Below are 13,009 nucleotides of genomic sequence, written 5' to 3'. Positions count from 1 at the left end.
ATGCCATGTAATAATCAACAAAACACTGTTAGTTGAACAGAATCTGGATTCTCACTTCTCAATGAGAAATAGTGATATTAACGATAGTCTAGACAACCTTTACATTTAATTTGCCTTTCAGCTTGACTGGGAGCGGTGTGAAGGAGAAGAATTAATTTCATTCCATGTGCTTGCTCGACACCGCACAAGTGTGCTGTCGTTATCGCCCCGCACGTTTCCAACAAGTAAGATAGGTAAAGGTAAGGTAAATTAAGTTAGGATAGGTAAAGTTAGGTTAAGCAGGTTAAGTTAGGTAATGTAGGTAAGTTAGGTTAAGCAGGATAAGTTAGGTAAGATAGGCAAGGTAAGGTGAGTTAAGTTAGGATAGGTAAAGTTAGGTTAAGCAGGTTAAGTTAGGTAATGTAGGTAAGTTAGGTTATGCAGGTTAAGTTAGGTAAGGTAGGTAAGTTAGGTTAGGTTAAGTTAGGTAATGTAGGTAAGTTAGGTTAAGCAGGATAAGTTAGGTTAGGTTAGGTACGTTAGGTAAGATAGGTAAGGTAAGGTAAGTTATGTTAGGATAGGTAAAGTTAGGTTTAGGAACGTTACGTTAACTAAGTAACATTGGGTGGAGAGGATAGGTTACGTAGGTTTGAGCAGTGTAGTTCAGAGAACAGTTTTAGGGTAAAGCGACTAAGAAAATATATTTTAACAGAAGTGTAAGTTTCGTATGAAAAGCTGAACTAGTTGTATTTGGAGAGAAATTTTAGGCCTGAAGATGTCTTAGAGAACAACAATGTTGTCTTAAAGTATAACTTGATGGAAGAAGGAGAGTTTCTTTGATGATCGAAGGTGTCTTAGAGAACAACTTTTGGGGAACGAAGGTGAATTAGAGATAACTTTGATGACTCTGAGAATAACTTTGATCAACGAAGATGGATTGGAAAGTTTCTCTAATGAACGAAGGTGACTTAGAGATTAACTTTTATGATTTAGAGAACATCTTTGATGTCTTAGAGAACAACATTGATGTCTTAGAGAACAACTTTGATGACTCTGAGAAAAACTTTTATGTCTTAGAGAACAACTTTGATGAGCAAGATTAACTTTAGATGTCTCTGAGAATAACTTTTATAACATAGAAATTAACTTTAATGAACAAAAGTGAGTTAGAGAATACCTTTTGATGACTCCGAGAATAACTTTGATGAACAAAGATGTTTTGGAAAGTTTCTCTGAAGAACGAAGGTGACTCTGAGAATAACTTTTGTTAGCTCTTAGAATAACTTTGATGACTTTGAGAATGTCTTTGAGAACATGAGTAGTATTTTGTTAGTTCAGAGAATAACTTTTTGATGACAGAAAATAACTTTTTATGTCTTAGAGAAGAACATTGATGGCTTAGAGAGAATATCTTTGATGAAAGATGATGTCTTAGATTAACTTTGACGTCTCTTGGAATAACTTTGATGACTTTGAGAACAAGTTTGATAGCTCTGAGAATGACTTTTATACCTCTGAGAATAACTTTGATGTCTTAAAGGATGTCTTTGATGTCTCAAAGGATGTCTTTGAGTGCAACTTTGATGTCTTTGAGTAAGTCCTTGATGTCTCGAAGAGTGTCTTTGACTATATTTCTTACTTAACGACATATAATTTTAGTTAGGAACAATGATGAATATGACTATTTTAGCGAAGTGAAAGGTTACTTTAGTTAAGAACAGTGTTGGAAAGGGGCTACGCATGACTATTTCAGATGAGAGAAGTGATATTTCAGTTAAGAAAATGACAGGGAAACATGATGAAGTAACTATTTTTTTTTAGTTGACTGATGAATACTTTTAGTTAAGCAAAAAGACAAAACATGATGAACATGACTTTTCTGATGATTGGTGGATAATTTTTTAGATAAGAAATGACAATGAAACATGATGAACACGGTTATTTTCTGTTGACTATTTAATAAGTTTAGTTAGGAAATGATGAAAGTTATTATTTTTAGTTGAATGACGATGGATAAAGTTAGTTATGAACAGTGTTGGAAAGATTCCTTTGACAATTTTTAGCTAAGAGAAAGGTTGTTTTAGTTAAAAACGGTGTTGAATGAGATTAATCCTGACTATTTTTTGGTTGATTGGATAATAAGTTTAGTTGAGAAATGACGAAAGTGACTATGTTTTAGTTGATTGGCGAAAGATTTTTTTAGTTAGGAAGTTACAAGAAAGGTTTGTCTTTGTAAATTTGGAACTGAATAAAGTGTAGATTTGTTTAAGAACACGGTTGGTAGAACTATTAAGTTGACTACGAGAATTACTTTGACATAGTTTTGTAAATAAAAACTGGGTGACTAAAATTGTTGAGGGAACTGTAATGCAGTATAATATTATTTGACAAAGAACTAGTTAGTGAATGGAAGAAACAAATTGGTTTAAAGAAACAAAGAACATAAAAAATTGAGGTTAAGTAGGGGAATGAACACAGTGAACATACGGTGAACACAGAAAACATGTAAGAAAAAGTTGATGAATAGAGTGAACATGCAGGGAATATGAACTTAGAGAGAATATGAAGACATGATAAGGAACATAGGGAATACAAAGAATGAACACTGAACATGTGAAGAACAAGCTAAGAACATTGAGAACATGAATATTGAGTATAAAAGTTATACAGAGAACATATGATGTACATGAAAACATGACAAAGAACATAGTGAACATACGGGGAAAATGGTAGTAAAAATTTGAACTGAGCATGCTGTGAACATTTGTAGAACATGGAGTGAACACAGAAAACATGGAAAAAATGTGAAGAACACAGCTGAATATAGAGAAAATATGCAAATACAGTATGATTATTGAAGGTTTGGATACGTTGGGGATGAGAAGGTAAGGGAGGGAAAGGGTAAGGTGATTACTCTGATAAAGAGTTAGGCTGGAGAGGGACTTGATCGGATATAATTGTGTTCGATGATCTAAGACAGAGGAAATTGAGCTTGGCTAATGCCCTGATTAATTTTACTGCATTAGAAATAAGGTGATCTTAAATCTCAGGTGATTTAGTTGGAAAATAAAGAACTTGTACAAAATGAACTAAGCTGGGGGGGACAAGAGTTGAAACTTGATAACTGAACTGGCTTTTATTTACTATGTCTGAAAATGTAGTTGGGTGTTTAAATCTCAGGGGGATTTGGACTGATAGTAATGAATTTACAGGAGTGAACTTGGACAGAGGACAAGAGCTAGAGTTTTATAATTGTTTACATCATATTTACTATGTCTGAAATACAGAGGGTAAAAATTTCAGGGAAATTGATGGGTTATTTACAAAGATACGAGAGAGAACTAAGGTGGGGACGAGAGCTGGAGCTCGTTAACTGTTTTGATCTTATTTACGGTGCCTGAAATACAGAGGGTAAAAATTTCAGGGGAATTGATAGGATATTAACAAAGACTTGAGGGTGGAGTAGGGTGGGGGACGAGAGCTGGAGCTCAGTAACTGACTTGATCTTATTTACTACGACTGAAATATGACTGTTTAAAATTTCAGGGGGATTGAACTGCTAGTAGCAAAAATGTGGTCTCTGTCAAATTTGGGTCTTCAATTGGACTCTGATTAATTTCGATCAAGAACTGGACTCTGATGAATTTTGCTCTCAAAGTAGACTCTGGCGAATTTGAGGATCAACTGGACTCTGACGAAAATTGGGTATAAAATGGACTCTGTCAAATTTTCACAGATTACAGGACTCTGATGAAATTTGAGCTTAAAACTGTCTCTGACTAATTTTGCTAGCAAACTGAACTTTGACGAATTTCTGTTGATAATTGGACTCTAATGAAATTTGAGCTTAAAACTGTCTCTGACTAATTTTGCTAGAAAACTGAACTTTGACGAATTTCTGTTGATAATTGGACTCTGATGAAATTTGAGCTTAAAACTGTCTCTGACTAATTTTGCTCACAAAGTGGACTCTGTTCATTTTAGGTATAAAATGGACTCTGACGAAATTCTGTCTATAACTGGGCTCTGTTCAATTTTGGTCTTTACAGGTGAAATAGCCGTAAATGGATATAAAACTAAATGTTATGGCTAAGTTGTCTGTTTTCCTTAACGAAACATCTAAGACAATATTCTCTGAAAATGGTCTTTTTACAAATTCGGTCATAAACATATAAATAAACTTCTATGATTATTTGAAACTCTGAAAATAGCTGTAAGGAAATAGGAAGAGAGAGAGAGAGAGAGAGAGAAAGAGAGAGAGAGAGAGAGAGAGAGAGAGAGAGAGAGAGAGAGAGAGAGAGAGAGAGAGAGAGAGAGAGAGAGAGAGAGAGAGAGAGAGAGAGAGAGAGAGACAGAGAGAGAGGGGGACGGTCCAGATATTATGGAGAAGATAAGATAAGATTAAGAGATGACCTGCTTGCGGCATCTGGCTGACCGGCTAAAGTAAACACAGGTGACGCGAGAGATTGCGAGGCAAGGGGGGGAGGGAGGGGGTGTGAGGTATGAGCGGGAGATGCAGGGAAAGGCCGTGAAATGATTCAGATATATAGCAATATACTAGTTTCTAAGTAAGAATCCCATAAGAACTCTTAACAAAACTCGTATGACATTATTTTCATAAGAACTCTTAATAAACTCGTATGACATTATTTTCATCATAAGAACTCTTAACAAACTCGTATGACATTATTTTCATCATAAGAACTCTTAACAAACTCGTATGATATTATTTTCATTATAAGAACTTTAACAACTTCTAAAATCTGTGACTGACAAAATTTACCTGAAAAACCCTGGCTCATAAACACGATTTTGAATTTCTCCCATAAGCACTCTTAACAAACTTCTAAAGTCTCAGAAATTATTTTCATCATAAGAACTTTTAACAACTTCTAAAATCTGTGACTGCCCAAATTAGCCTGAAAACCCTGGCTCACACGCGGGATATTGGACCTCAAAACCCTGGCTCACACCTGTGATTTTGGACCTGAAAACCATGGCTCACACGCTTGATTTTGGACCTGAAAACCATGGCTCACACGTGTGATTTTGGACCTGGAAACCATGGCTCACACGCGTGATTTTTTTCCCCTTTGGACCTGAAAACCATGGCTCACACGCGTGATTTTTTCCCCCAGAAAAAAAAGTTACCTGTGCGTTGCCATCCCTACTACTCTTATCAGTACTTACCCATCAGTACTTACCTATCAGTACTTACCTATCAGTATTTACCTATCAGTACTTACCCATCAGTGCTTACCCATCAGTACTTACCCATCAGTACTTAATTATCAGTACTTACCCATCAGTACTTACCTATCGGTATTTACCTACCAGTACTTACCTATCGGTACTTACCTTTCAGTATTTACCTATCAGTACTTACCTATCGGTACTTACCTATCAGTATTTACCTATCAGTACTTACCCATTAGTGTCTACAGGGAAAGGTAAGCCTAGTAAGCCCCGCCTAACAGCCTTGTACCTATTGCCTATCAGCTTAACAACTCTGATGGTCAAATTGTTCGTGGAATGATGCTTTGACGTTGTGGGTGGAGGTGGCTTCCACACTTTCCTCCACTAGACCCTTACACATGGAAACTACCCCTACAAGGTACAAGCACTTTACTACGACCCTTAGCCTCGTTTGCTTGTCCAGTTTCCACCTGAGTCCTCTTGCCCGGCTTTCTCCAAATCCGCAAAAGTCTATATTCTGGTCCACCTCATCTATTCCTTCAGGTATCTTGTATGTTGTGATCATGTCTCCGCTGTTTCTCAAGGGTGGTGATATATGGGTGCATTAGCTTATCTTTGTGTAAGAGGTTTGGGCACATTTGCTCTCCCAGACGAGTACATTTGTATATTATTTTGTTCATGTAATTCTTTCCCTTGTGTACCGTTGAACTGTTTGTGTGTGCATGGAGAGAGGGTAATAAACGAGAGAAGTAATGGGAGAAGAAGCTAAACATGATTATAATAAAGAGAGAGAGCACTGAAACAGTCCCCAAAAGGATAGGTGTTGATCATGGAGGATAGGGACGCGGTGCTCATCCTTATCAGCCGTCGGGGATCGAACTCCGGCCCGCTAGGTCATCGTTCTACCGACCAGCCCAGGTGAACAGTGTTACAGGCAATGTTATGTACTAGTATATGCAATGGTTCCTTAATGCCTCTGTACCCGAGGTGAACAACTCAGGGTAACTTAGGGTAGTTAACAGATGGAATGCTCTAGGAAGTGATGTGGTGGAGGCTGACTCCATACACAGTTTCAAGTGTAGATATGATAGAGCCCAGTAGGCTCAGGAACCTGTACATCAGTTGATTGACGGTTGAGAGGCGGGACCAAGGAGCCAAAGCTCTACACCCGCAAGCACAACTAGGTGAGTTTCTTCCCCCAAAACATATTTTCCCCACCAAAACATATTTTTTTCTTCCAAAACATATCTTTTTCCGCAAAAAAACAACAAAAAACTTCCCACACAGCCAAAAAAGATCCCAATATTGACGATAATGTTCCTTATAAATTCTTTTTCTTTGGGTATACTTATTGGAATTACATAGTCTACTAAAGTTATCATTAATTAACGAGTGTTTAATAAAAACTTAGAAAATATGTTTTGAGTGAAAAAAGCACCAAAGAATATCCAGTACTTTATAGAAGATTGATGTACGTTCTCGACTCACAACCAAGGCTCCCGAGTTCAATTTCCCGACTGCCCAAACAAAATTTCCTTTCATCTAATGCATCTATTCAACTAGAAGTAAAATTGACACCCCTGAGTTAGAAAACTGTAGTGGATTGCCACCTACATAATACCGAGGCACGAGGGTTGCCAGCTTCCAGCGAAAACGTTCAATTATGAACTCTATAAACATGTAGAATAGAGACGAAATGTAAAACTAGGAACACAAAACATTGTGAATGACATTCGTATCAAAGGCGGAACAATTGCCAGTGTGGGACGAAAACACTAATTAACTCCCCTCCCCCCCTGAGCGTTCATGGCAGACGCTCGTTTTCTATAGGAAAAATTGACGAAAATAGTTTCATTTCGTTGAAATTTAATTCATTGTGTCGGGGGACAGTTAGCCAGAGTGTATTCATACACGTTAGGCTTATATCCAGGTGCATTCATACGCGTTAGGCTTATATCCACGTGCATTCATATGCGTTAGGCTTATATCCAGGTGGAATTACTGACCCCGCCCAGGATGGAACCCCACAATAAGCTGACTATTATTCAAGCTCTGAATAATTCTCGCTCGATCCCACCTGTCCTCATGGTATGGTTGTCCAAGCTTTATCCTGCCTGTTCCAATTGGTTTACAACAATGACCCGAGTTACTGCTGGGTAAAGAGGGGCGAACAGTTCATGATCAGTGTCAAATAGTTTCTCACTTCTATTCCAGTTAGTGCTGTAGTCAGTCAAATATATATGGCGCTCGTTAGTGTTTTTTTTATATAAAATTGAAGATTGCTTCAGAGTTTTTTTTTAAGCGTGTTCCTTCAGTCGTATATTAATAAATCTTTAAATTATGTATAACAGGATTAATTTAAATCTGAAGGTCAACAACAAAGCCGTCTTTCACCAAAATATATTTCAACTAACTGTATTATCAGGATTCGAACGCGTAGCCTGCTAGCAGCAAGTGGGACCATTACCACTGTATCATCAATACACTCTCAATATTCTACATAGGACTGAATATTACTCAACAGTCTGTAAATAAAGAAAACGACGAACACCACTGCGTACAGTCTCACCAAAAATACTAATAACAAAGAAAATGGGACAGAGTTATCAGTTAAGGGGTGACTTACCTTTAGGGGCCGCTTGAGTGGCGTTGTGGCCCAGGCAGATGGCATAGATGATGAGCGTCAGTAAGCTTCCTGGAGTTGGCAACATTGTTTACACTTATATTTTCCCCTTAGTGCACTTGGGAAATATAGTTCAAATCGTTATTTTTAATCTGCAGTATTTTTTGTTTTATTTTAAAAACGGTTTGTTTTGTTTCAGTCTAACCTTTTCGCTATCAATACACGTCTCGTTTTCTTTGACGAGCGATAACTTACTTCTAAATATTATCACAACGTTTAAAAACACACACAACTATCGTACGGATTTCTTTGAAGGTAATTAACATAATCAAAGTTTTACCACACAAACACCTCTCGTTCCATTTTCTTCGAAGGACGATAACTTACTTAACTTTACCAAAGTCTTACCACATATATAACTATAGTCCCGTTTTTTGTTCCAAACACACAATAACACAACCATAACTAATGAAAATTATTTTCAAAGTTATCCTAAAAAACAAAATTAATGTATATTTCTAACACTATAAACTTTTTATTTAACTTTATTTTTTCAACATAATATTAACAAATATATCAAAGCAAAGACATAATATATGCTTTTTAATAGTATTGTGCACATGCTACGTGTCATAGAGGCTTACTGAGCGGTGAGTACCTTTATTGGGTGTCGTAGCCCTTTACTGTGTGACTTAGACCTTAACAGTGTCATATAACGCCCGCCATGTGTCATATAACTTCACCATGTGTCATATAACTTCACCATGTGTCATGTAGCTTCCAGTGTGTCATATGGATGCATCGTATAGTTCTATTATGTGTCATCGAACTTCATCGAGTGTCATATAGTTTCACGTAGTGTCATAATGTGTCACCAGATCTCATTTTGCTTCACCGGGTGTTATAATGCGTCACCGGGTCATAATCCTCCACCGTTGACGCTGCCTTAATAAGTGCTGACCAATCAGAGTATTAGTCTATGTAGTATTTCACCAATCAGAAGGCTGGAAGCGGTGGTGTGAGGGGGTGTTTTGACCAATTAGAAGCTAGGATCGGAATTTTTACTCCTGATCACCAATCACAAGATTGGGAGTGAAACTTGAAGCCTTTCAGCCAATCAGATGACTTTGAGCTGTATTATAAGTAGTTCTGATCAGCAGACGATCTTAATTGTAAGAAATATTCGGATTGGTAAATAATTTCTTTAGAATTGGTTTGGCGAAGGGAAATTCTTAGATTTTAAATCCCATTAGCTAATCAAGAGGTTTGGATCACTATGCTTGTTGCGGCACATTGGTCAATCAGAGGCATGATAATCAATCATGAAGATTAGGGAGTTGAGGTTTGTCATATACCACTGTCTAATCTGTCATGCACTGAGCTATGCTGACCAATCAGAAAGCTTTAAATAATGTTTGAGCTGTATTCCAATCAGAACGCTTTATCATTGTTATCATTACGAATCAGAAGATTTGAAATTGGGTTCTGAGTCATGATCCTTAATTGGAAGTGTTAGGAATAATTTTTTGTACACTAACCAATCAGACGCGTTCCAGTCTGGTGTATTAAGCTATGTGGACCAGTCAGAAGAAGGCTGGGGATTCGCTGACCAATCAGATTGAAATCTGAGAAGCACTGACCAACAGAATTCAGTTCAAACCGATTTGAAAATTGAAGTTTTACCATGACTTTATTTAGTTCTGGTAACTAATATATTTTTCTAATATTTTTCACTCACAATTAAACCTCTTTTTCTCTCTTTAATTGTATAGTTAGTACACACTTAAGTAATTATATGCGCATCAGACCTTAATTTCCTGAAATTTTTCAATGTATTTTCAGTTTTTTTTTTATAATTACTCACAAATATCAGGTGGTTGAGGTCCTCATAATTTTGGGAACATCTGAAATGAAGAAAAAAGTACGTTAATTTTAAGTAACATTAATAATTTGTCAACTATTCAGTGTAAAAGTTTTGCTTAACCTAACAAATTTTTTGCAAACATATTTTTAATGCAAATACTATTCGAGGAAGGCTAAAAATGTGAATGAATTTTTTTAAATTTATGCATATATATATATATATATATATATATATATATATATATATATATATATATATATATATATATATATATATATATATATATATATGTCGTACCTAATAGCCAGAACGCACTTCTATGCCTACTATTCAAGGCCCGATTTGCCTAATAAGCCAAGTTTTCATAAATTAATATATTTTCTCTAATTTTTTTCTTATGAAATGATAAAGCTACCCATTTCATTATGTATGAGGTCAATTTTTTTTTATTGGAGTTAAAAATAACGTAGATATATGACCGAACCTAACCAACCCTACCTAACCTAACCTAACCTATCTTTATAGGTTAGGTTAGGTTAGGTAGCCGAAAAAGTTAGGTTAGGTTAGGTTAGGTAGGTTAGGTAGTCGAAAAACAATTAATTCATGAAAACTTGGCTTATTAGGCAAATCGGGCCTTGAATAGTAGGCATAGAAGTGCGTTCTGGCTATTAGGTACGACATATATATATATATATATATATATATATATATATATATATATATGTCGTACCTAGTAGCCAGAACTCACTTCTCAGCCTACTATTCAAGGCCCGATTTGCCTAATAAGCCAAGTTTTCCTGAATTAATATATTTACTATAATTTTTTTCTTATGACATGATAAAGCAACCCTTTTCTCTATGTATGAGGTCAATTTTTTTTTATTGGAGTTAAAAGTAACGTAGATATATGACCGAACCTAACCAACCCTACCTAACCTAACCTAACCTATATTTATAGGTAAGGTTAGGTTAGGTAGCCAAAAAAAGCTAGATTAGGTTAGGTTAGGTTGGTTAGGTAGACGAAAAAACATTAATTCATGAAAACTTGGCTTATTAGGCAAATCGGGCCTTGAATACTAGGCTGAGAAGTGCGTTCTGGCTATTAGGTACGACATATATATATATATATATATATATATATATATATATATATATATATATATATATATATATATATATATATGTCGTACCTAGTAGCCAGAACGCACTTCTCAGCCTACTATGCAAAGCCCGATTTGCCTAATAAGCCAAGTTTTCCTGAAATAATATATTTTCTCTAATTTTTGTTCTCATGAAATGATAAAGCTACCCATTTCATTATGTATGAGGTCAATTTTTTTTTATTGGAGTTAAAATTAACGTAGATATATGACCAAACCTAACCAACCCTACCTAAACTAACCTAACCTATCTTTATAGGTTAGGTTCGGTTAGGTAGCCGAAAAACGTTAGGTTAGGTTAGGTTAGGTAGGTTAGGTGGTCGAAAAATCATTAATTCATGAAAACTTGGCTTATTAGGCAAATTGGGCCTTGCATAGTAGGCTGAGAAGTGCGTTCTGGCTACTAGGTACGACATATATATATATATATATATATATATATATATATATATATATATATATATATATATATATATATATATATATATATATATATATATATATATATATATATATATTGGTAGCAGTCTTTCCTGTAGACATATATTATTAAATATGACCGAAAAAGTAAGATTAATAATTCTAACACGAATTTTCTCAATCTTTCGTACATTACGCTTCACTGTTGGAGGTAAATCAAAAATCACTTCTCCAAAATTCATTTTTATTTCTAGTCTGACGCGACACGGGCGCGTTTCGTAAAACTTATTACATTTTCAAAGACTTCACAAATACACAACTGATTAGAACTTGCGTTTCCCTGATTTTATATCTACATTTGAGTGAGGTGGGAAGGGTGATGTGGCATTACATTTGAGTGAGGTGGGAAGGGTGATGTGGCATTAACACAAGACAGAACACTAGGGGATATTAATAGGGTATTAAAAGTATCAACACAAGACAGAACAGAAACAATGGGTATTGAATAGAAGTGTTTGTAGAAAGCCTATTGGTCCATATTTCTTGATGCTTCTATATTGGAGCGGAGTCTTGAGGTGGGTAGAATATAGTTGTGCAATAATTGGCTGTTGATTGCTGGTGTTGACTTCTTGATGTGTAGTGCCTCGCAAACGTCAAGCCGCCTGCTATCGCTGTATCTATCGATGATTTCTGTGTTGTTTACTAGGATTTCTCTGGCGATGGTTTGGTTATGGGAAGAGATTATATGTTCCTTAATGGAGCCCTGTTGTAAGCCACAACAGGGCTCCATTAAGGAACATATAATCTCTTCCCATAACCAAACCATCGCCAGAGAAATCCTAGTAAACAACACAGAAATCATCGATAGATACAGCGATAGCAGGCGGCTTGACGTTTGCGAGGCACTACACATCAAGAAGTCAACACCAGCAATCAACAGCCAATTATTGCACAACTATATTCTACCCACCTCAAGACTCCGCTCCAATATAGAAGCATCAAGAAACATGGACCAATAGGCTTTCTACAAACACTTCTATTCAATACCCATTGTTTCTGTTCTGTCTTGTGTTGATACTTTTAATACCCTATTAATATCCCCTAGTGTTCTGTCTTGTGTTAATGCCACATCACCCTTCCCACCTCACTCAAATGTAATGCCACATCACCCTTCCCACCTCACTCAAATGTAGATATAAAATCAGGGAAACGCAAGTTCTAATCAGTTGTGTATTTGTGAAGTCTTTGAAAATGTAATAAGTTTTACGAAACGCGCCCGTGTCGCGTCAGACTAGAAATAAAAATGAATTTTGGAGAAGTGATTTTTGATTTACCTCCAACAGTGAAGCGTAATGTACGAAAGATTGAGAAAATTCGTGTTAGAATTATTAATCTTACTTTTTCGGTCATATTTAATAATATATATATATATATATATATATATATATATATATATATATATATATATATATATATATATATATATATATATACATGTCGCACCTAGTAGCCAGAACGCACTTCTCAGCCTACTATGCATGGCCCGATTTGCCTAATAAGCCAAGTTTTCATGAAATATTTGTTTTTCGACTACCTAACCTACCTAACCTAACCTAACCTAACTTTTTCTGCTACCTAACCAAACCTAACCTATAAAGATAGGTTAGGTTAGGTTAGGTAGGGTTGGTTAGGTTCGGTCATATATCTACGTTAATTTTAAAGCCAAAAAAACAAATTGACCTCATTCATAATGAAATAGGTAGCTTT

General features: G+C 35.8%; 1 protein-coding gene across 1 annotated transcript in view; it reads right to left on the bottom strand.

Annotated features, from left to right (window-relative positions):
• Positions 1-9,666, bottom strand: part of LOC123747480 (nephrin) — a gene marked incomplete in the record, with an annotated part of 541,340 nt that extends 531,674 nt beyond the window's left edge. Inside the window, 1 exon segment of the mRNA XM_069339956.1 lies at positions 7,802-9,666. Coding sequence (XP_069196057.1) covers positions 7,802-7,886 — 85 coding nt within the window.
• Between the last annotated feature and the right edge of the window lie 3,343 nt (positions 9,667-13,009).

This window comes from Procambarus clarkii, chromosome 5, assembly GCF_040958095.1.
Source record: "Procambarus clarkii isolate CNS0578487 chromosome 5, FALCON_Pclarkii_2.0, whole genome shotgun sequence".
Taxonomy (NCBI): Eukaryota; Metazoa; Arthropoda; class Malacostraca; order Decapoda; family Cambaridae; genus Procambarus; species Procambarus clarkii.
This window is presented reverse-complemented; position numbering and strand designations above follow the sequence as displayed.